This window comes from Magnusiomyces paraingens (genome assembly GCF_902498895.1).
Source record: "Magnusiomyces paraingens strain CBS 517.90 genome assembly, contig: contig3, whole genome shotgun sequence".
Lineage (NCBI taxonomy): Eukaryota > Fungi > Ascomycota > Dipodascomycetes > Dipodascales > Dipodascaceae > Magnusiomyces > Magnusiomyces paraingens.
This window is the reverse complement of record NW_022474069.1, coordinates 830,589-852,500: the sequence shown is the minus strand read 5'-3', so window position 1 is coordinate 852,500 and position 21,912 is coordinate 830,589. Positions and strand designations below refer to the sequence as shown.

At 40.5% G+C, this 21,912-nt stretch overlaps 8 protein-coding genes across 8 annotated transcripts; 4 read left to right on the top strand and 4 right to left on the bottom strand.

The window, feature by feature from the left end:
* Positions 1–2,606: 2,606 nt before the first annotated feature.
* Positions 2,607–6,137, top strand: SAPINGB_P003564 (uncharacterized protein; the record flags this gene model as incomplete). Its single annotated transcript, XM_031998281.1, has 2 exons — positions 2,607–2,629; positions 2,735–6,137. 2 exons carry the CDS (start codon positions 2,607–2,609, stop codon positions 6,135–6,137), a joined length of 3,426 nt encoding a protein of 1,141 aa, XP_031854172.1.
* A 159-nt stretch (positions 6,138–6,296) lies between these two features.
* Positions 6,297–7,730, bottom strand: SAPINGB_P003563 (uncharacterized protein; the record flags this gene model as incomplete). Its single annotated transcript, XM_031998280.1, has 1 exon — positions 6,297–7,730. One exon carries the CDS (start codon positions 7,728–7,730, stop codon positions 6,297–6,299), a length of 1,434 nt encoding a protein of 477 aa, XP_031854171.1.
* A 335-nt stretch (positions 7,731–8,065) lies between these two features.
* Positions 8,066–9,282, top strand: SAPINGB_P003562 (uncharacterized protein; the record flags this gene model as incomplete). The annotated part of the gene is made up of 2 exons (XM_031998279.1): positions 8,066–8,119; positions 8,203–9,282. The coding sequence occupies 2 exons, from the start codon at positions 8,066–8,068 to the stop codon at positions 9,280–9,282; spliced, it is 1,134 nt and encodes a 377-aa protein (XP_031854170.1).
* A 62-nt stretch (positions 9,283–9,344) lies between these two features.
* On the bottom strand, positions 9,345–12,684 carry SAPINGB_P003561 (uncharacterized protein; the record flags this gene model as incomplete). Its single annotated transcript, XM_031998278.1, has 2 exons — positions 9,345–11,728; positions 11,790–12,684. The coding sequence occupies 2 exons, from the start codon at positions 12,682–12,684 to the stop codon at positions 9,345–9,347; spliced, it is 3,279 nt and encodes a 1,092-aa protein (XP_031854169.1).
* A 280-nt stretch (positions 12,685–12,964) lies between these two features.
* On the top strand, positions 12,965–14,431 carry SAPINGB_P003560 (uncharacterized protein; the record flags this gene model as incomplete). The annotated part of the gene is made up of 2 exons (XM_031998277.1): positions 12,965–13,116; positions 13,177–14,431. The coding sequence occupies 2 exons, from the start codon at positions 12,965–12,967 to the stop codon at positions 14,429–14,431; spliced, it is 1,407 nt and encodes a 468-aa protein (XP_031854168.1).
* A 58-nt stretch (positions 14,432–14,489) lies between these two features.
* SAPINGB_P003559 (uncharacterized protein) lies at positions 14,490–16,814 on the bottom strand (the record flags this gene model as incomplete). The annotated part of the gene is made up of 3 exons (XM_031998276.1): positions 14,490–16,298; positions 16,366–16,465; positions 16,528–16,814. The coding sequence occupies 3 exons, from the start codon at positions 16,812–16,814 to the stop codon at positions 14,490–14,492; spliced, it is 2,196 nt and encodes a 731-aa protein (XP_031854167.1).
* A 372-nt stretch (positions 16,815–17,186) lies between these two features.
* SAPINGB_P003558 (uncharacterized protein) lies at positions 17,187–18,201 on the bottom strand (the record flags this gene model as incomplete). Its single annotated transcript, XM_031998275.1, has 3 exons — positions 17,187–17,357; positions 17,558–17,617; positions 17,833–18,201. The coding sequence occupies 3 exons, from the start codon at positions 18,199–18,201 to the stop codon at positions 17,187–17,189; spliced, it is 600 nt and encodes a 199-aa protein (XP_031854166.1).
* A 576-nt stretch (positions 18,202–18,777) lies between these two features.
* On the top strand, positions 18,778–20,871 carry SAPINGB_P003557 (uncharacterized protein; the record flags this gene model as incomplete). Its single annotated transcript, XM_031998274.1, has 1 exon — positions 18,778–20,871. The coding sequence occupies one exon, from the start codon at positions 18,778–18,780 to the stop codon at positions 20,869–20,871; it is 2,094 nt and encodes a 697-aa protein (XP_031854165.1).
* Between the last annotated feature and the right edge of the window lie 1,041 nt (positions 20,872–21,912).

The window sequence follows — 21,912 nt, the reverse complement described above, 5'->3', positions numbered from 1 at the left end:
AATTGGTGAAGATGAATATATATATATATATATATATATATATAGTGCAAATGTAAAATACAAAGAAACAAAGAAACAAAAAACAAAATAAAAAAAAAAGATAGTATGGATTTAGGATATTCGGAAATACTCATGAAAATATAATACACTTTATGCTTTAAATCTTAAGTACTAGAACTTAAAGGACACATGCGCCACTATCTTACGGAATAATTGTTCAAAATATAAAATATATATATATTTAAATATATATTTAAATATAAAAAAAAAGCAGCCCAGAATGAATTATTAAAAGGTAATACGACGTATGTTGGTGTGGTGAGAGTGAGAGAGAAGAATAATAATAATGAAAAAAAAAAAAAAAAGTGTACTATTTTTTTTTTTATTTGTATGTCAGAAATTAAAATGATGATGATGATGATGATGATGATGATGATGATGGTCACGATGATAATGGTGATAATGGAGATTTCTAATTAAAAACAAAAAAAAAATGAGTTCTTTAATTTTCTTTTTTTTTTTTTATTTATAAAGGTTTTTCTGACAATACTGACGATGGTTTTTTTTTTCTTTTTTTTTTAGAGATGGTAGATAACAAGAAATGGAGGTTTATTTTATTTTATTTTTTGTGTTTTTTTTTTTTTTTTTTTTCTAGGTCATCTGAATTATAAGAAATTTTAGTTGGTATTAATGATGATGACAAAATAAATTATAGTTATATAGGAATTTTTATATTTTATATTTTATATTTTTTCATTTTAACATTTAAAGAAAGGAGGTTTTTCATTAAGCATTTTTTTTCTTTTTTTTTTTTAAACAAAAAAGTCTATTCAAAGTTTTAAAGTTTCAAAGTTTCAAATTTTCAAATTTTCAAAATATATATATATATATATGAACAAAAAAAAAATACCAGATTTATTTAAAATTTTTTTTTATATTTATTAATTGTCGCGTACAATCTCCATAGATGAATCTGATTGAACTAAATCAGCGCGGAATCTCTTTTTTTTTATTTTTTTTTTTTTTATATTTTTTTTTTATTTTTTTATTCTTCTTTGGAAATTTTTTTTTTTTTTGTATGGTGGCAAATTTTCTTTGGTTTAATTTGACTTTTATGGTTATATATATTTCTATAAAGTGTTGTCGGGACAACTGAGACTGGGCAAGGGTTAATTTGACGACTTTTTTTTTTTTTTTTATTTTTTATTTTTTTTTTTTTCACCCCGGATTTTCTCTAAAAAAAATAAAAAAAAAAATAAAATAATAATAAAAGACGGGGAAATAAGATTAAGTAATACAAAATTACATAATGATTATACAATCAAACTATATTACTTTCCATTTTGTTTCCCCGCAGTCTACAAGATGGAATTTTTCTTTTTTTTTTCTTTTCTTTTTATTTTTATTTTTATTTTTATTATTTTCCCCTAACCACCACCACAACAACAACAACAATAACAACAACAACATCAAAAACAAAAAAAACAAAGCTCAATTACGTAGATTTAAAACTTTTTTGTTAATTCTCCAGATATATATATATATATATATTTCTTACATTCTATATAATAGTAGTAATAATAGTTAAACAATAGTAATAACAATATAATAAAAATAATAATAAAAATAAAAAAAAAAAGACACTAGAATAAATGGTCTTATTTTTTTTATTTTTTTTTTTTTTTAAATAAAATCTTAAAATATTAAAATATTAAAATAAAATAATTCTCCTCCTTTTCCTTTTCCTCCTCCTCTTCTATTTTATTTCTAATTCTAATTCTAATTCTATTTTATATATTTGTTCCTGTTGACCGGACAACTCTTTTTAGTCACCGGTAGGTTGCAAATGTATTTTATATTTATATTTATATTTATATTTAAAAATTTATTTATTCAATAAATAAATATACCTTTCAAGTTTTTTTTTTTTTTTTTTATATTGTCAGTGGGTATATAAATTAATTTATTTTAATTTATTTTAATTTATTTTTTAATTTATTTATTTAATTCATGTCATAATAATTTCTTTTTATTTGAAAAAACTTTTTTTTTTTTTAGGCCTCGTTTCATTTGTTTGTTATTACAAGTAGTAGTAGTAAATGGTAAATGGTAAATAGTAAATGGTAAATGGTAAAGTAATAAATATGGTAAAGTAATAGTAATGGCAGTAGTAGTAACAGCAGTAATAGAAAGAAGTAGCAGCCTGAGTTGCAGCCATCCAACTATTTATTTTATTATTTTATTATTATTTTATTTTATTATAATAATTAATAAAAATCGTTTTTTTTTTTTTTTTTTGGCAGTGCGGAGAAACCGGAATGAACCATGACCAACTTATAAAACTCCGCCTTTTCCCACATTTTTTTTTTTTTTTTTTTTTTTTTTTTTTAAACCCTTCCCCCAACAATTATATTTAGGTTTTTTTTTTTTTTTTTTTTTATATATATATATTCTTTTCTTTCTTTCTTTCTATTTAAATTTATTTATATATATATATATATATATATATATTAACTCTTATACACAACAAACCTCTTTTTATATCCAATTCAATCTAATCTTTAAATCTATTCACTCTTACTTTTCATCATAATCATTTTTCCAAAATGCCTGACGGTGCTCTTGCTTGGTATGTTTCTTTATATACTCCACATCTTATACTCCTTTTTCTTCTTATTCTTCTTCTTATTCAATCCTCTAACATTTCACTCTCTCTATTTCTCTTTTAAAATAGGAAAATGATAAAGACGCCTGGCAGTCATACTGACCGCATCGCACAGGCCTGTGACCGCTGCCGCTCAAAGAAAATTAGATGCGACGGTAAACGCCCCCATTGTTCACAATGCCTCTCAGTCGGCTTTGAATGCAAAACTTCAGATAAACTCTCAAGAAGAGCTTTCCCAAGAGGTTATACCGAATCACTAGAAGACAGAGTCCGCCAACTAGAATCGGAAAATACAAAACTTTTAAACCTATTAGATATTAAGGACGAACAAATGGAAATGCTATCAAAAGTAGAGGCTAATGCAAAACAACAAAGCCTCCAAAATCAACCTTCTCCGCAATCTAATACACTACCACAAAACTCTCCTCTTAATAGTAGTAGAATTACTAATAGTGCTATTACTACTACTACTAATAGTAATAGTAATAGTAATAGTAATAGTAGTAGTAGTAGTAGTAGTAGTAACACCCCCACAACCCCAGCTCAATCTTCAACAACCCCCACGTCAACATCAACAACAACAACAACTACATCAACATCAACACCAACACCAACACCAACATCTACTACTACCATCACCACAACCTCTCCTCCTCCTCCCCCACAAAACTTTTCAAATCTTATCAATAATTTAAAATCTGCCCAACCACAAGACTCTAGCGATGATGAAGAAGCCTACGTTGTCCACCAAATAAACACACTTTCTCCAGAAGAAACTTATAGAGGATCCGCTGCTGGTGGTGTCTTTATCGACGCCTTTCTAGAAAAACTCCGCTCAAAAAATTGCAACATGATCCCTCAACTTAAAGTACTCTTTGGGAAACTAAACACTCCTTATATTTATGACCCAAACCAAATTACAATCAATAACAACTCTTATCACTCTCAACAAGCTTTATCTCCTCTGGACATGTCAATGCCAATCACTCCAGCCTCTATTGCCTCTCCCATCTCCCCTGCATCATCCTCATACCTATCTCATCGCCCATCCTCATGTGCTGGATCCAATAATCTTTCTTCCTCCTCCTCCTCCACAACCACCCCCTTTTTCACAAACCTTAATATCCCCAGCCGTCTCAGCGCAGATAAACTCACTGCAACTTACTTCCATGAATGGAATACAATGTACGCCGTTTTAGACCAATACGCTTACCTCGATCAATATCAACGTGTCATGAATGCCCTTTCCTCCGCTGAACAAACAAACAATTATGATCACCCTGACCTCCGTGGAAACGAACTCTTCATCATCATCTCTCTACTTGTCTCCTCTCTAGGCTCTCTTGCCTTGAAAGATAAGTCTTCAGCTGCAATCACCGAATCTTGGAGAATTGAAAAGGAATGGAAACGCCTCTTTACTGCAGACCTCCAAACAAGCCCAAGTCTCGCTACCGTCCAGGCTTTGGTCCTCGCAGAACTTTATTCTCTCCATACTGGTAACCAAGACGATGTCTGGCATTTCCGAATGATGGCCGCCTCAATGTCTCAGCGTTTAGGTCTCCACCGTTGCCACAAGTCTCTCAAACTTTACAATGGTGATAGACTCCCCTTTTACCAACAAGAAATGCGTAGACGCATCTTTTGGGTAGCTTACACTCTTGATTGCTTCTCCGCTGCTCTTCTTGGTTCTCCTCGTCTTCTCAACGATAGAGATATTGAGTGCGCTCCTCCTTCTAATATCGACGATGAAATGCTTCGTAACCATGAGGAAACTCCTCCAGTCACTAACGGTGAAAAATCTACTCAAATGACTTGCCCACTCTCCGTCATTCACTTTGCTAAGATCTTTGGAACCATTCTCGATACTATCTACTCTTCAACAAAACGCTCCCATCCATATAAAACTGTCGTCATGCTTGAAGATATGTTGGAACAATGGCGTCGGGAACTCCCCGCTGAACTCAAGTTTGAGTTTGCAAACGGAATGCCTGCAGCAACTCATGTCACTCTTCACCAAAAATCCCCTCTTCTCCTCGTCATGTACCATTATGCTCGTGTCCTCATCCACATGCCTGCCATTTCTGCTCCCTCTTTGGGGACAACTGCCGGTGCTCGTGGTTCTGCTTCTTGTGTAGCTGTCATGCAAAGTTCAAAAGTTGTCATTCAAGTCATGAACTATCTCAAGGCTCGCTGTGTTGTCCCAACTCTTTGTATGAATACTCCTCGATTTACAGTCTTTTTCGGTGCCGTTGTTCTTTATGGTGCTGTTGACTATTCCAGAGGTGGTGCACTTCTTTTGGAAATCCGGAAAATCATGGCCTCAGCAATCACCCATCTCTACTCAGACCTTCAACTCCACCGTCCTGGGTCTCTTATTCCAGAATCTTACCAGATTTTCGAAGAAGCATGCGACACTTTACTCAACTCGTCTGCTAGTCGGAAAAATAGTGACGCTGCAGCCGTGCGTAAGCGTCGCTCCACTGTGTCGAAACGTCGTGATTCCAAACCTACTACTTCTACTGCTGCTGCTACTGCTGCTATTGCTGCTATCCCCACTTCTATTACCAACACTATTCAACCCCATTATGCCCCACCAATCACTGCTGCTCCTACTCCGGCTTCTATCCCTTCTCCGAAACTTTCTCCTCCTTCTGGCCCTGTCAATATTGCATCTCAGCCTAGTTGCATGTCCTCCTCATCCATGCATACCCCATCACCCACTGACTGCGGAAGTAATATGCCATCTTCCCAAATGTCTTTGCAAAATCGGTCCAATCCACACCCATCTTCCATGGTACATATTAAACAAGAAGATGATGACTTGGAAATTGATCAACTTCTTTCTCGTATCCCTTCCTCAAAGCAACTTGAGAAGGAATCAATCAATCAAAAGTCTTTGTGGAACTCGTCTGATACTCAATTACGTGATGATGCTTATAGTGAACTCATGATGCTTAACGCAATGGCCGGAGGAAGTCGTTCTCGTTCAGTTTCATCTACAAACTCTACCTCGAGCGGTGGCTCTACTCCAGGTCATGTTCCATCTGCTGCCCCCCTAGGAAGTATGATGGAAAATGTCCCACTCATGACCCCTATTGATTTATTTTTCGATTCGGGCATGATTTCTACCTCTTTCAACTCAAAACAAAATAACAATAATGGAGTCCCAGCCGCGCTGGCGCACTCTAATAGCTCATCATCCTCATCCCTCTCTAAGCTCACCGAATCTCTTGCGGCCGCAGGTAAGGCCGCAGCGGCTGCAGCTACAACTAACGCAACGGCCATGGCGTCGACCTCAACAACTAACCTCCTGACGGGGTCCAGTGGTGCTGCTACGCCTCTCTTCTGTACGGGGCCTGGTGCTGCGTCGATCCTTAACCCTGGGGCTGTGGGGAATGCTAATGATTTGTTTGATTTTTTCAATACAAATTGGGCTGACACTAGTCTCTGGGCCGGTGGTGAAGACCATTAACGAATTTATGAAAAGACTTTTAAAAAAAAAATAAAATAAAATAAAAAAAAAAACAAAAAATATATATATATATATATCTGTACTAGCTATTCTTGAATACAAACAAATAAATAAATAAATGTCAATTGATTATAAAAAAAAAAAAAAAGAAAAATAAATTTACCATTTTGGGAATAATCGAATAATAAGCATTCCTGCAGATACTGCCACAATCATGGCAACCACTGCCATAATGTAGAACCACCACCCAATAGCCCCGGTTTTCCTGTATGCAGTCAATCGCTGACCCACGGCGCCCATTGCACCAGAACTTTTCTCAAGTGCTGTGCTAGCATCCTGTAGTACTGCAGAATCATGGTGTACGGCTTCCGAGAACTTGAGAGCGTTTTGCTTAATAGTGGCCACAAGTGACAAAACTTCTCCAGCCAATGATTCCTGTACATTTTGTTGTAACCGTACTTTATCCTCGTCTGTCAATGTTCCACCTAAGCTGGAATTCTGATTACCACCATTACCATCAGTACTCGCAACTACAGGTTTCCGTCGGCGAAACAATGCGTCTGCAATGTTATCACCGTCACCATTATGTCGTGATCCTTTAACAGCAGTAGTATCCTTTGCTGCTGCTGCCTGTGCTGCTGCTGCCTGTGCTGCTGCAGAAGCAAGTGCAGCTTCCGCAGCAGCAGCTTCCTCAGCTGCCCGCCTGGCCTCTTCACGTGCAGCCTCACGTTGAGCAATTTCCATTTCACGAGCACGCACCACTAGCCGCAGATCCATGGTCCGTGCGCCCAGATCGGTTAGCCAGGCAGCTGAATCTGGGGATTGTGGGGGTGGCGGCAGTTGCAAGGAAGCTGGGAGAGAGTTGTGCCAGGGTATTGAATGTTTTTGTTGATTTTGATTTTGGGTTTGATTTTGGGTTGCTAGTGGTAAAGGTATTGGTGCTGCGGGCTCGATTGCTATGCTTTGGACATCACTATTGTCAATGGATCCGTCCAGCGAGCTGGCCGAAACACAAGAACCATGCCAAGAAACATTAGCAGAAGAAGAAACACCTTCGGAAGGTGGTAAATGGGACTCGTTAGAGGTCGTCGGTAGCGGTGCAAGAGCAGGAGAACCAGGGTTTAATGCCACTTCGCGTGCATGTGCCAACACGGGTCGGGCAAGCTCCAAGTTGGTTAACAGTTTGGTAACCTCCAATTTCTGCAGCACTTGTTTTGCTCGTCGATGTTGTATCTCCTCGCTATCTAGATTGTCGTCGTCGTCGTCATCGTTGTTGTCTTCACTTAGATTCTTGCCATTACTTGTCCCTAAAGTTTCCGGGAACATCGATGCGGCTGCAGTATACTCTGAGTCGAGTAGCGCAAGCAGGGCCTGTGAAGTGCGCAGTAGTGGGATCGGGTCTACGGGAGGATTTGCTGCTGTTGTTGGTTTTGATGCATTGGGGGGTCGTGAAAGAGAAGCTGTTGATGATAAAGATTTAGGTGATGAGCTAGCAAGGGCACCGACATTTCTAGAGGTTGATGGGGATGTAGGCCTGGATGGTTGCTGTTGCTGCTGTTGTTGTTGTTGTGGCGGGACGTGTACCGAAGTCATTTTTTTTTTTTTTTGATATTTGAATTGATTGAAAAAAAAAAAAAAAAAAATACTACGTGGTTGTTGATGGCTGTGTGGGGGTGGAATGGATGTTTTTTTTTTTTTTTTTTTTTTTGATAATAATTTAGTAGACAAATATTTGTTACAATATTGAAAAAAGAAAATAAAAATTAAAGTTGTAACATAAATTAAATCGGACCCAGATATACTTCAGACTGGGATCTTCATTAAGCCTCATTTTTACTTTTTTTTTTTATAAGATTCTGCTGTGGGGAGGGAGGACTTGCCATCATGGAAAACCAAAAACACTAAATAACAAAACCTCTGCAACTGCCATGTCCGAAACAAAAGAAAAGGACAAATACAAGTACCGTCTGGAGATCCAACAGGTGAGCTCTTTTTTTTTTTTTTATAAAATCTATTTATACTGCTCTATCTAATGCTTTTTTTTTTTTTTTTTTCTTTTTCCCAGATGATGTTTGTCTCTGGCGAAACGTGTGATCCGCCGGCGGAAACCACCTCGCTCATTGAGGACATTGTCCGCGACCAAGTCGTTGAGATTCTCTACCAAGCATCATCAATCGCGTTACGCCGAGGATCGCGCTCGATTGCTCCAGAAGATCTTATTTTCCTTATCCGCCATGATAAGGCCAAGGTTAACCGCCTGCGTACATACCTATCCTGGAAGGACGTGCGCAAAAATGCTAAAGAACAAGAGGGCGGCGGTGTCGAGGGTGCAGATATTCTCGATGATGCAGGGCTGCTGGGCGGGCCTGGTGGAGGTCCTGGTGGTTCTGGGGGGCCAGGAGGGCCAGGGGGACCTGGTGGAGCGAACGGTGGTGGAGTGAACGGAGCCAACGGAGTCAACGGATTGAATGGTTCTGGGGGGAGTGGATCTAACAGCAGTAGACTGTACAAAAAACCCAAGATTAGACTACCATGGGAACTGACGTTCCAATTTAGAGAAGTGCCACTGGAACACGAGGATAATGGAGATGGACCAGACGAACTTGATGATATGGAACGGGAAGCTAACATGGCAACAATGCAGCGGCTCAAGGCAGCAGATGAGCGCACGCGACAAATGACAAAGGAAGAGTATGTGCACTGGAGTGAGTGTCGTCAAGCATCGTTCACGTACCGCAAAGGCAAACGGTTTCGTGAGTGGGCGGGTATTTCATATCTCACAGACTCGAAGCCGCACGACGACATTATTGATATTCTTGGGTTTTTGACTTTTGAAATTGTAATGTGTGTGACTGAAGAAGCACTCAAGGTTAAGGAGCAAGAAGAGGAGTTGGAGGCACGCTCGTCTAAGTCGCGACGACAGGCTAGTAGCAGCGGCTCCACTGATAATACAAAGGGATTCCCGCTCGAGAAAAAACGGAAAAGAGAACGTCACTTGTTTGACGGCCCGGATGAAGACCAGAAACCAATCATGGCAAGACACGTCCAGGAAGCGTTCCGTCGTATGCAGTTTCTCAAGCCTAAAGGAAGAGCCCTGCGCCGCTACACGGGTGGTCTTGTGAGCTCCAAGCAGGTGCTTTTATAGAGCGAGGACTATTATTATTATTATTTTTTTTTCTTCTCTTTTCTTTTCAATATATTGTTTTTCTAATTACTAGATTGGTTTCGTATACATGATGGTGCAGTTGCAAGAATAGAGAAAAGATCAACGTGTTCAGGAAGATACCGTCGAGTTAGTGCCATGGCATCAACAACAGAGCACCCCAAGCCAACGTACGCCGAGCGCAGTGTTGCTCGAGGAGCTTGTCGCCTGCGATGTCCTGGCTGCCACTCTTCATCTTCATCGTCTTCTTCTTCTTCTTCTTCCTTTTCTTCTTCAGTTTCGAGGGGCAACGGTGGAGGTACCATCGGCTCGATTGGTACTCCATTTCTTGCACGGTCCAAGACCTGTGCACGTGCAACATCAGTGCGCGCAAGAGCCCGTGCATACGGCGCAATTTCTGTAGCCAACACATCCGGCGGCGTGCAATCAATCGCATTATATGCTACTAGCATTGACACGGACGGCGGCTCTGCGAGCGACGCAAGTGTATGACGCAGGTAGTTATGGTAGGGGTGGTATTGAACGTAATGGTCCATCACAATGACGCCAGCACAGGCCCCGTATGCACGTGTGCACTCCAGCACGTCCTGTGCCGCGCGCCGCTCGAAATCAAGCGGCTCCGACATTGTGTCACTGGGAATGCAATCTCCATGAACCGCATAGTGGTCTCCCAAAATATGATCTGCCGGCATGTCAAGCGCCAAATCGTTTGCAGCTGCGTGGAGCATACCAGCATCTCGCTCAGCTGTAAACACAGAATGAGCGTTAGTATCAAGAAAATCTGCACACGACAAAGCGTCGGCGACGGCTGACCAGTCGTCAAGCCCACCGCCTGCATTTTGTGAGAATAAGTTATCTTTCTTGTCGACACCCAGATGCGTTCCCTTGGATAGGTATCTATTGTAAACCAGGTTATTTTCTGGGTCATTGCGCGGCTCTTCTGCCGTTTTATAGATCCAGTTAATTGCGCTGAACCGGTCACCCAATGCCATTTGGCACCAAAACTGAAGGTGGTTGATACACATGCGCAAGTCATTGTTGCAATGCTCTACAAGTCGCACAACCTCGGCTAGGTCCAGCAGATGGCCTTCGCATAAAGCCACGGTCCATACTGTATCAATAAGAACTTGTTTACGAGCCGGAACAAATTCAATGAGCGATCCAGGGTACCGTGCCACCAGGTCTGGGGGTAGTTTTGAAGGATCTGTGCATGTCACGATAACTGGCCGTTTGGAAGTTTCAATAAACTTCTCCATAACGGGCCAAAACGACGACTCGTCTTCAAACATGACATCTGCATCGTCTAACAATATTAGTCCGTTTTGTCTTCCTGTTCCTGAGCTTGTCTTTGTAGGAGACTCCCTTTTCTCTTTAACTGGCTTTTTCCCAAAAAACCCAGTCAGTCCTCCCTTCATCTTTTTGGTATTGTGGACTAGATGTGACGTCGACATGCCGTCAAATCGATCAGATACCATCCGTCCAGTGCGCCGTTCACCTGGGTTTGTTTCCATGACAAACACGTTAAGTTCTTTACATGCTGCGTACACCGTGCTTGTTTTGCCAGATCCAGGTGGACCATACAGAACAAGAATTTCGGGTTGTTGTTCCGAAACATCAATCACACTCTCGTCCTCGGGTAAGCTTTCTTCATCCTCATCTACAATGAACCCGTCAAGGTCATCTGCACGAGCCCGTGCCTTTCGTTTTTTCTTTTGCTGGGCCAGCTGCTGTAGATGTGACGTTTTTGCTGCGCTCAGAAACTTGGTTCGGTGAATGATCCAGTCTCTTATAAACTCCGTATTTTGGCCACCAGTAACTACAGCAGATGCTCTTTTAGGAGCATACTTTTCAGTCCATGCTTGAGTTTCGTAGGCATGTGCTTCAAAAGAAGAGAGGGTAATTGGTGCTCGTTCAAGCAGTTCCGCAAGCACCTGGCGGGACTCTGGATCTACAATAGTTTCATTAATAAGGGCTTTGACTTGTTGTGGAGGGATTTTGATTTGGGTAGGTATGCGAATGTTGGGTACTGGGAATGAAGCCTTTGTAGGTGGAGGTTGCCTTTTTTTTTCTTGAGCCAAGTTAAAATCCCGGGTCGCCTTTTCCACCACGGACCCGTATAATGTGTTGAGAATGGAAGACTCGGAGAAAATGGCCAAATTGACTCCCTTGAGTTTAGTTTGAACCACGCTAGATATCACTAGAGGCTTTATAGGGGTCGATTGATCAATAGTCACTGGTCCGCGGACATGCATGTGGTATTCTTCAGGCCATGGGCAAGGCATGGACTGGTATAAGGATGGTTTATGAGTGAAAGAAGATGACACAAATGCAAATGGTTTAGAAGGGGGTTTAATTTCAGGAGTGGGTTCCGAGACTGGTTTATCTGGCTTGGGGAGTTCTTGCGGAGGCGCAACGACAGGTTTTTTAGCTAGATTTATGTTAGTAACAAAAAAAAAAAAACATGGTATTATGCAAAGATGGAAACTTACACTTTCGTTTTTGAAAAAACGGATGAATTGGACCTGTCTTTTTAGGTTTCGTGAGTGGAGTTAGTTGAGTGGTAGATGCAATGATGGGAGGAACTGGATCAACAGTTGGGGGGATGGCTGAAGCTACCGGAATAGCAGGTTGAGGTTCTGGGGCCTTTACAGGCGCCGGCTGGACTTTTGGTTTACCACCAAGTCCAAAATATGAAAGCATTCTAGCATTTGAAGTCTTTTTAGTAGGAGAGAGGGTTTGGTTTGTGTATTTGAATGATACCACAAGAGACTCCGATTCTGGTTCTGGTTCTGGTTCAGGCTCAGGCTCAGGCTCAGGCTCAGGTTGGAGGACAACAGGAGGGTTTTGGGGGGTTTTGTACTTGAAAGACACAATCAATTTTTCCTGTTCAACTCCAAGAAACTGATGCATGATTGAAGATGGTCTTGCGATTTTTTCAATTTTCTTGCGCTTGTATAAACGTACCGGTGCATCTGACGGTTTCAGACTGGGTGAGTTAGGCGAGCTAGGTGATTGCTGCTGGTCGGAAGACGCGTCACCGGGCAATTTTTGTGGCGATGACGAGACTTGAACAAGCAAAGGATCAATTTCATTGAGCGGTAAGTCTGTGGAATCTGTAGGAATTTCTGGGAGAGTTGTTGAAAGTTGGGCAGTAGTATCAAGAGAAGAAGTAGGTGGAGGAAGAGGCGGAGGCGGAGCCCAGAAACTGGCGAGAGTTTGAGACGGTTTTGCGCGTTTTTTCCTAGAGAGAGGAAGAGAGGAGCTCATGAGAAGAACTGGAGAAGTATTGATTGGTAGAGTTTGGGTAGGAATTGGGTCTTCTGCGCGGTATAACGGAGGCGCAAGCGCAGCAGAAGCAGGGTGGTCCCATGGACTTGAGTTCATGGGAAGGTTTAGGTGGTGAAGAAGGCTATTTTGGGAGGGAACTGGAAGGAAGAAGAGATTTTTTTTTTTATTTTTGTTATGGCGTTGAAAAAAAAAAAAGAAAAAAAGTAAATAAACGCGAAAAATACACGTCGCGTGTTTCTTGCGTGTTTACGTTTGGTTTAAAAAAAAATAAAATAAAATAAATAAACAAACAAACCTTCAAAACCTGTAAACAAAAGTTTCCATTTCCCTTTCTCAAATACAAGAAATCACCATCAACTATATATATATGTCCAAAATGCCAAACCTTGAACCAGAATCGCCCCCCAAAGCTGTAGAGTCTTCTGAAAAATCATCACAAGAAGATCTCGATGAACTTGATGAACTCGACGAACTTAACGATGCTGAGCTTGGTGAACTCAACCAGTCTCTCTTTGGCAAAGAGCCAGCGTAAGTCCCTTCCAAATCATCATCTTATTATACCTTGTTATGCTAACCAGATCTCCATAGAAATGACTCGCGATTAACTCCAGAAATGATGCTCCAGTTTTACCAGCACTTTTTCCCCTACCGTCTCTTTTTCCAATGGCTTAACCAGGGCCTGACTCCCTCCACATCTTTCCGCCATAGAGAAATCGCCTTCACATTATCCAATGACGCTTACTTGCGCTACCAATCTTTCCCCACCGCAGAAGCTTTCCGCCGAGAAGTTCTACGCTTAAATCCTGCTCGTTTCGAAGTGGGCCCTGTGTATTCTGCAGATCCCAAAGACCGCAAACTTCTCGACAAGTCTCAGTTCCGGCCACTACGCAAGGAACTTGTTTTCGATATCGATTTGACCGACTATGACGATGTGCGTACATGCTGCACAGGCAAAGACATTTGTTCCAAATGCTGGCGGTTTGTTACTGCTGCAATCAAAATCATGGACTCCAGTCTGCGCTCCGATTTCGGGTTCCAACACATTTTATGGGTCTATTCAGGCCGCCGTGGTGCGCACGCTTGGGTTTGCGATAAACGTGCCATGGCAATGGACGATTCACGCCGTAGTGCTGTGGCTGGGTACCTCCAGTTACGACGGAAAGGCGATGCGTCATCAGACGGACTTTTGAAACGGCCGCTGCATCCACAACTGATGGCAGCACTTGGGGTATTACAACAAACATTCAAGCAAGACATTTTGGTAGACCAAGACCCGTGGGGGTCGCGGCCTGGAGGCAGCGAGACGTTGTTAAAACGGTTAAGGTGTGGTGCGGCGTTGGAGACAGAGTTGCGAAGCATGTGGGCTAAGGAATCCAAGGACGAAGATGATGAAAAGACGAGTGTAGATCGGTGGGATGATATTGATGTGGCGATTCAACATATGGATAAGGGCAGTGTGAATCCACGGCGAGTCCGCGACGCCAAGGTGGACTTGATTTTAGAAACAATGTACCCACGGTTAGATGTGGAAGTGTCGCGACATTTGAACCATTTGCTTAAGAGTCCGTTTTGTGTACATCCGGCTACGGGTCGCGTGTGTGTTCCGATAGACATTGAGCATGTGGATGAGTTTGATCCGTTGCATGTACCCACTGTTTCTCAGCTGCTTGATGAGCTGGATGCTTGGAAAGACGATAACGAAGATGAGACGACGAGATTATCAGACGCAGAGAAAACATCTTTAGGACCTTATGTCAAGATTTTTAAGGACTTTGCCAGCAGGCTGACGAACGAGGGATTACACGAAAAGCGACAAAGAGAAGAAGGATCCATGGACTTTTAAAAAAAAAAAAAAAAAACACCGGTTTTATATAAATAAATATATGGAAACATTTAAATATCTAATACAATCCACAGCATGAACAGAAATATCCAAGATACGTCTGGATGGCTGTTGTTATTGTACTTTGACGTACTGGAGCAGGGACCTGGGATATCACTTCAATAGACTGTTCTCCACTTGGGTGCCACCATGACAAAATTCGCGTGGATTGATCAAACTCCCATTTGCCGGCCGACACGGAGACAGTGAAGTTATCATCAGGGAAGGAAAGGTCAGGTAGTACGATTTCCGAGGCCCAGTAGGACGCCAAACAATTGTCAGCATTCAAGGCCAGTGAAAACTGGCGCGCCTTAAGGTCAAACCCAAACGTTTCAATGTCGCCAAAAACAGCCACAGGATACGGCCGCGAAATGGCTGCCTGGGCACGCGTATCGGAACGCATGGACCAAGGGGTTAGTTCCGTAGAAGAAGGACCATTAAGTGTATATTCGGAGCTTTCGGAAGACAACGACAAAGACGAAGCCGAGGACCGAAGTAAGGCTCCAAGAGGTTTATGGGCAGACCCGCTAAACACACTAAAGTCTTCGCCATTCCACTTGTCACCAAAGCGGTGAGAGTTGTAAGAGCAATATGTCCACAGGGTATGATGGAGCTGAGATCCTTCGAGGGCAAAGCCGAGCGCGTCCAGCGCGTCCTGTTGGCTCGAGTAGTCGCCCGACTCGTACGCCTTACAATTATCAAGATCAAAGGGCATGCCTGTTTCTGACATGAGACAAGGCCGATGACCCATATGTTCGAGGCCTTCCTGGCGCATAGTCTTGAGCTGGTCACGTAAACAGTTGCGGATGGCTGTAGAGCCTAGTCTGATTGCAAATGCAGGTGTGGCGTAACGGCCACGCAACACGCCCAGCATGTCAATATTCCAAGCATTAGACCAGTGCTTTTGGACAAGCGTGAGGCCATCGTAGTAGTGTGGAGTGTAGATGACCCTATTATCGATAAATGCAGAGTCTTTAAGGTCTGGTGGGAGGGCAAAGATGGGGGGTTGGGCAAGAAGATAAATATCCTTGTTTCGTTCACGGAAGGCAAAGTAAAACTTGTTCCAGAAACGGGTCCAATATGTATTTACAAAGACGACCTCGTCAATGGGCTGACCAGTGCTTGGGATTTTGCTAAAGTAATCATTAATCAATAAGGTGTTTGAATCATCATCCCATACACCATTTTGGGCCCAGATACATCGACCCAGTTCCCACCCAGGGTGTCTTTTAAAGCCATAGTGTTTATCATGTGAATCATCTTGAACCCATGCCGAAACTCCGTCTGGGTCAATACGTTGTGTTCCTGTTTTTTTAGAGCCAAACGTGTTAAACTCAAAAGTGTCAATATCGCAAGCAACACCAGAGCCTAAGAGCATAGCTTGAAAGGCAGTTGGAGTGAGACCTTTACGGAGTTTTTGTTCTTCTGGAAGGACTGAGATATCAGCATATCCAATTAAGGTAGGGTTTGGTTCGTTCATAGATTCGAAGCCAAAGATGGAAGACTCTAGAAGAGATGTTTCATTTGCAATGCGGGAATAAAAGTGGAGAAGGGCATTAAGGAAATGGCTTTGGAGGTAGTCGTCGATATTTTGGTCATCAATGATGGCGTTTGGTGCAAAGTCTTTGCCTGCAAAGAAGAGGGTGAAGGCGACCTGGTTGGCGAGTTTAGTGTAGTTTGTGGGCCAAATCATTTTAGGGAAGTCTTCAGGGGTGGATTCGAGATTTTGAACGAGAGCTGCGGCCGTTGCTTCAAAGTTGCGTGGCTCCAGGCCAAGCGCATACAATGTCCACAGGGGAGCCCCAGAACCTCCGCAGAAGCGAGACCACTAGAGAGAGAGAAAGGAAGTTAGAGGAGATGTTATAGAGAGTTGGTGTATATATATAGATACATACGACATCCTGGTGAGGGTCTAGAAAGACGTAAAATCCAAAAGAGTCGATAAGTTTGAGGACATCTATTGTGTAGGATATAAATTCGTCATCGTATATTCCGCTAAGAAAAAAAAAATTGTTAGAGAAGAAAATATAGATAACAAAGTTGGTTAGTTTACTTACGGTCCCTTATGTTCCAGGGCCTCCCATGTAAAAATATAACGGATAGTATTGAATCCCCAGCTTTTGAGACGTTCGAGATGAACAGGAGCCTCTTTAAGGGTAAAAGGTCTATCGATAAAGGAGACGTTATCGCCATCCCAAAAATCATTTCCTGGGTTAAGAAAGGTTGTTGGGATTTGGGATGGCATTTTGGAGGAGGCATCTAGGTTGATACCGCGTAATGCGACGGTTCTTCCTTGGCGGTCCTTAAGATTCCCGAGCGAGTCTACCTGTAGGAGTTTAGACATTTTGAGCTGAGCAAAAGTTGAAAAAGGGGAAGAAATAGTTGATAAAAGTTTTTGTTGGTAGGAAATGGTTGTGAATGGTGAGAGTAGTAGTCGTTTTGCAAAGGTCATGAATAAGTAAAAGAAGATAATAATTTGGTATATCGTAATTAGTACTGTATGTATACAGAGAAAATTGTGTGCTAGTGGCTTTAAAAAATCTATGAGGTAATAGACAGACTGAGAGTTACGCAAGACAGTCTGATAAATACATATATGTATATATATACTATGCTTTATATTCCTAGAGAAAGAGAGAAAGAGAGAGAGAGAAAAAAAAACCCCTCCTTTCTCCAGTAATTAATTGTTAAACTAAGTTTAAATACCAAAAATAGTTTAAATTAAATGACCAGTGTACCGGGTGTTTGGGTACCGCTCATGAAGCTGAGGCCATTGAACCAAAAAGTCATCGGCAGCTGGATAGAGCAGGCGGCCAGTGAGGGATAATTCATTAACTCTTGCAAAAGATTCAATATAGATGATACGAGTGCGAACAAGGCCAAAGAACTAAAAATATATAATTAAATGAAAAAAAGAAAAAAAGAAAAAATTGAATTGTTAGTAAAAAAAAAAAAAAAAAAGAAAAAAAAGTTGAGGATGAGGGAAAAGTGAAGGAAACAACTAATAAAAAAGAAATAAAAAAACAAAAAGTTGAGGGCTCAAATGAGGGAAAAAAAAATAAATTTGAGGGATTAAAGTGGACTTACTCTGAGCAAAAGAGCGGCATAGCATAACATGACACTGGATCCTGGGCCGTTTGTAATGAGCTAAAGATTAAAAAAATTTTTTTTTTTAATTAGAGAGTGTTTAGATTTATTTCAGATTTTTTAAAACAAATGTTCAAATTTTCAAAATTTGAAATTTAAAAATTTCATTTTTTTTTTGTTTGTTTGTCAAAACTGTATACAAAAAAAAAAAAAAAGAATGATGCATGCATGTTTGGTAGGTTCATTATATCATAATCATATAAATATTAACTTACAACGTCTGGGTTATCATTGTATATGACGGATAAGCATGCGGCGAGACACACGAGGCTGGAATTTATCGCCGAGGAATATGGTTGGCCGACGTATCTTGCACGGGGGATTTCAATGACATCGTCAGTATGATGATGTTCTGCTAATTTTTCTAACGATAAAGAATCTCCAATGGTAATGACCCAAGTGATATGAGGGAAGTTGCGAATATGATGAAAGATGCGTAACATTTCACCAGTATGACCGCCAGACCCGAGAAGTATCATGGCCCGTTTGTGGTGATGGGGCCGTGGGGAATCGCGGTACATGAACCAGATGCGTACAGCAGCTGCAAATAAGGAAATGAAAAAGATTTTTTGGAAAGACCACATGAGAAAGTTCGTTTTATTTTTTTTTTTGAATAATTTTGAAAAGAAGAAAAAAAAAAGAAGAAGAAGAAGAAAAAAAAAAATAAAAATAAAAATAAAAATAAAAATAAAAATAAAAAAAAGTTCAAGTTTTTTGATTTTTTGATTTTTTAATAATTTTTTTTTTTTTTTTTTTAGTTTTAAGGTGGGTGAACCGAAAAACAAAAATAAATAAAAAAAAAACAAAATGCGGGTTAAGCGATGAGGGAGAAAAAAAAAAAAAAAAAAAAAAAAAAAAACTAACAAAAGTAAAAAAATTAAAAACAACAACAACAACAACAGCTGTTTTTTTTTTAAACCAAAGAAATTTAAGACCTTAAAAAAAAAAAAAATATTTTATTTTTCAAAACCACCACCTTATTTTAACGACTTTTTACATATTTTCAAAATATATCAAAAAAAAAAAAATATCAATCTATATTAAAGTACCAAAATTTTAAACAAACCCACAAAGAGATAGTTATAATATAGAAACCTTTTTTTTTCTTTCCCTTCTTATTTCTTTCTTCCTTTCTTTTTTTTTCTTTGCTCATTATGTCAATGTCAATCTATTCAATGCTAGGGTCTTCTCAAGATTCAGCATCTGAGCCCCCTAAAAAACCAACCAAGGACGAAGCTACAAGTTCATCTTCTTTCCCACCACTTAAAGGAATTGTTGCAACATCTGCTCCAGTCACAACTACAGCCACAGCCACAGCTATTATTTCAACAACTGCTACTGCAACAGCTGCTACTGTATCCAGTCCAGCCATAGTCTCTGCAACAAATACTACTACTACTACAACTCCTGCAACACCTACCGTTGCTTCTTCTACCCCACCAATTACAAACTTACCAAGTATAGGGTCTCTCCCCCAGCTTAAAACTTCAGGCTCGGACCGGATCGCGTCTGTTTATAGACCAGGTAGTGGTGGTGGTCCTGAGACTGGTCCCGAAACAACTGGTGGTTTACATGTGCACCCCCAACAACAATACGCGCTTCCTCCATTTGGCAACTACGATAGAGCTGATGAAGACCGGAAGCTTGAAGCCCCCACACAAGCATTAAAAACAACTGCAACAAGTGCCCCTACAACAACAACTACTACAGCAACCACAGTAACTTCTACGCCTGCTACAAGTTCTATGGCTCCAAGCAGTAATGGTCTTACTCATGAACAACTTCTCCAGCAGCAGCAACAACAACAACAACAACAAGACATAGCAGGAACTCATATCCCACATAAACACCACCATCATAGCCATAGCCATTTCCACCACCACCACATCATGGAGCCTCCATACCCACAGGGCAATGTCGCGTACCCATTGGAAAGTTCAGCAGGAACCAATTCAATTCCCAGCAGAAGTCCTGGATTACCCGGTACTCATTCTCAACCAACAGTATCGTCACCACAAATCTCAGCAACACAAACACAAACACCAACATCTATTACACAAGTACAACCCACACACATACCCCCTACATCAATTGGAGGCCCAGTAACGACTCCACCTGTAGGACCAGTGACAGTTGGTGGCTTTGGAAGTGGAGGATCCGTGGTTGTTGCAGGACCATATGTACACCATAGTCACGCTCATAGTCACAGTCACACGCACCATATGTACAGCGGCCATGGACATAACCATCACACACATACTCACACACATACCCATGGTGGGTTGATAAGTACAGGGAATGATGGAAGAGGAGGAGGCATGTATGGAGCATACACGGGGAATGAAAAAGTGGTTGTATCAAATATCCAGGTATATGATGCTATCAAGTACTTCCCCCGACACACTCTAGGGGTTGTTACATATAGGCCAATGAGTGATGAGATTGAGGAAGAACTAGAGGAAGTGAGAATGACAGAAGATGAACTCGAGGGGTACCCCGGTGTTTCTGAAGCAACAACAGCAGCAGCATCAATAGGAAACAGCAGCAACAGCAGTATTGGTTCTGGGGGGTTGCCATCACTTGAAGGCCATGAGAATAGCGTATTGTATGTTCGCATAGCAAGAAAATACCTGAGCCGGGCAACCAACACTGGAGTACGAGAGAGACGGTTATGGGGGACAGACATTTACACGGATGATAGTGATGTTGTTGCAGTATTGTACCATATGGGATTTTTACCTCCAGAAAGCAATTATTCTGAAAATGGGTACGACCAAGATAAAAATATAACACCTGCAGGAATACAAGCAGAGTTGGATGGGGATTGCTTAGTGACGTTGGTGGCATTGCCGCGGCTAGAGCGGTACGTGGGGTCGTATCGTAACGGGCTGTACTCGCGAACATGGGTACGTGTTCCACATGACGGTGCAAGTTTCCAGGTAGTTAGTGTACGATTTGTTTCTCGTGGGTCTGGACCTTTTGAAAGTAGTGGTTTGTCACTTGGTTCAAGAGTGGCCGATGGAGTAGGTCGAAGAGATTATTATAATAATATAATAACAAATGGTGGTGTTGGTGGTGTTAGTGGTGTTAGTGGTGATGGCGGCGGGGAAAGTAATGGGTTTAGAGTGGCAGCTTGGATGGAGGAATTTCATCGAGTATTTGAGGATACTGAGTATGGAGATGGTCCGGTTGCTGTGTCGCACACTAGGGAGGACCGATATCCTGGGATCCAATGGCGGTCGCGGGGTAAATAGGATGGAAAAAAAAAAAAAAATAAAATAAAAGGTAGAGGATAATCTAACGTTTGGTATTATATTAAATATATAAATATATATAATTTTTTTTTATTTTTATTTGTATATTTGAATTGATGGACTATTTTTTTTTTTTTTTTGTTTATTTACGTTTGATTGATTGTATTTCTATTGTATGATTGGGACTTGGAACACGGAGATTTGATTCTTCTATCGGGGTGATTTTGGGCTTCATGGTCTTAGTGGTTAGGGTTGTGATTGACATATGGAAGCATAACCAAGACACCAAGAGGTATCCTCACCACTACCACTACCACTACCATCACCATTTAGCATAGTCTAACAAGATATATATATTATACTTAAAATAGTCTTTGATATGAATGAGGAAGTCAGCCAATCAACAGGTTCCTTGTTTAACACAAAAACTTGAATTAAAGAAGCAAGAAGTAATTCGGAGAGCATAAAGTTTGAACAGTTGTTATACACCAGACACTTACCTGAGGAAGTAACTACGACAGGTGGGAAGGAAACTCCCTAAGGATGTTTCTACTTTGCTTTTTTTTTTTTTTTTTTTGAAACCGTTGACCCATTAATTAAGTATGTTTTTTCTTAGAAGAGGGGGAAACTATTCCAGAAGAAGGTGTTGGATAAATATGTCAAGGTGTTAGTTAATTCTTTATATATATGTATATATCACAGTTAATAATGTTATTAATATTGTAAGGGAATTTTCATTAGTTAAAGGTGCGGCTAGGAAATAAAACGTATTTTTTGGAGAGAAGGTTTGTGAAAAGCATTAAAAGTTATTTGGAAAAAAAGTCATTTTTGTTTGATTTATATTTTGATATTTGTTTATATTGTGTGCAATCAAAGTGCGTAACCGTTTTTTTTTTTATTTACTTTTATAAGGCAAATTTGTCTTATAAAATCTCTTTAAAGGGATTTTTTTTAGGGGGGTTGGATTTTTAAGAATTTATTTCGGAGGTGGTTTTGATGACAAGATTTTGACTAACAAAAAAAAAAAAAAAAAAAAAAAAA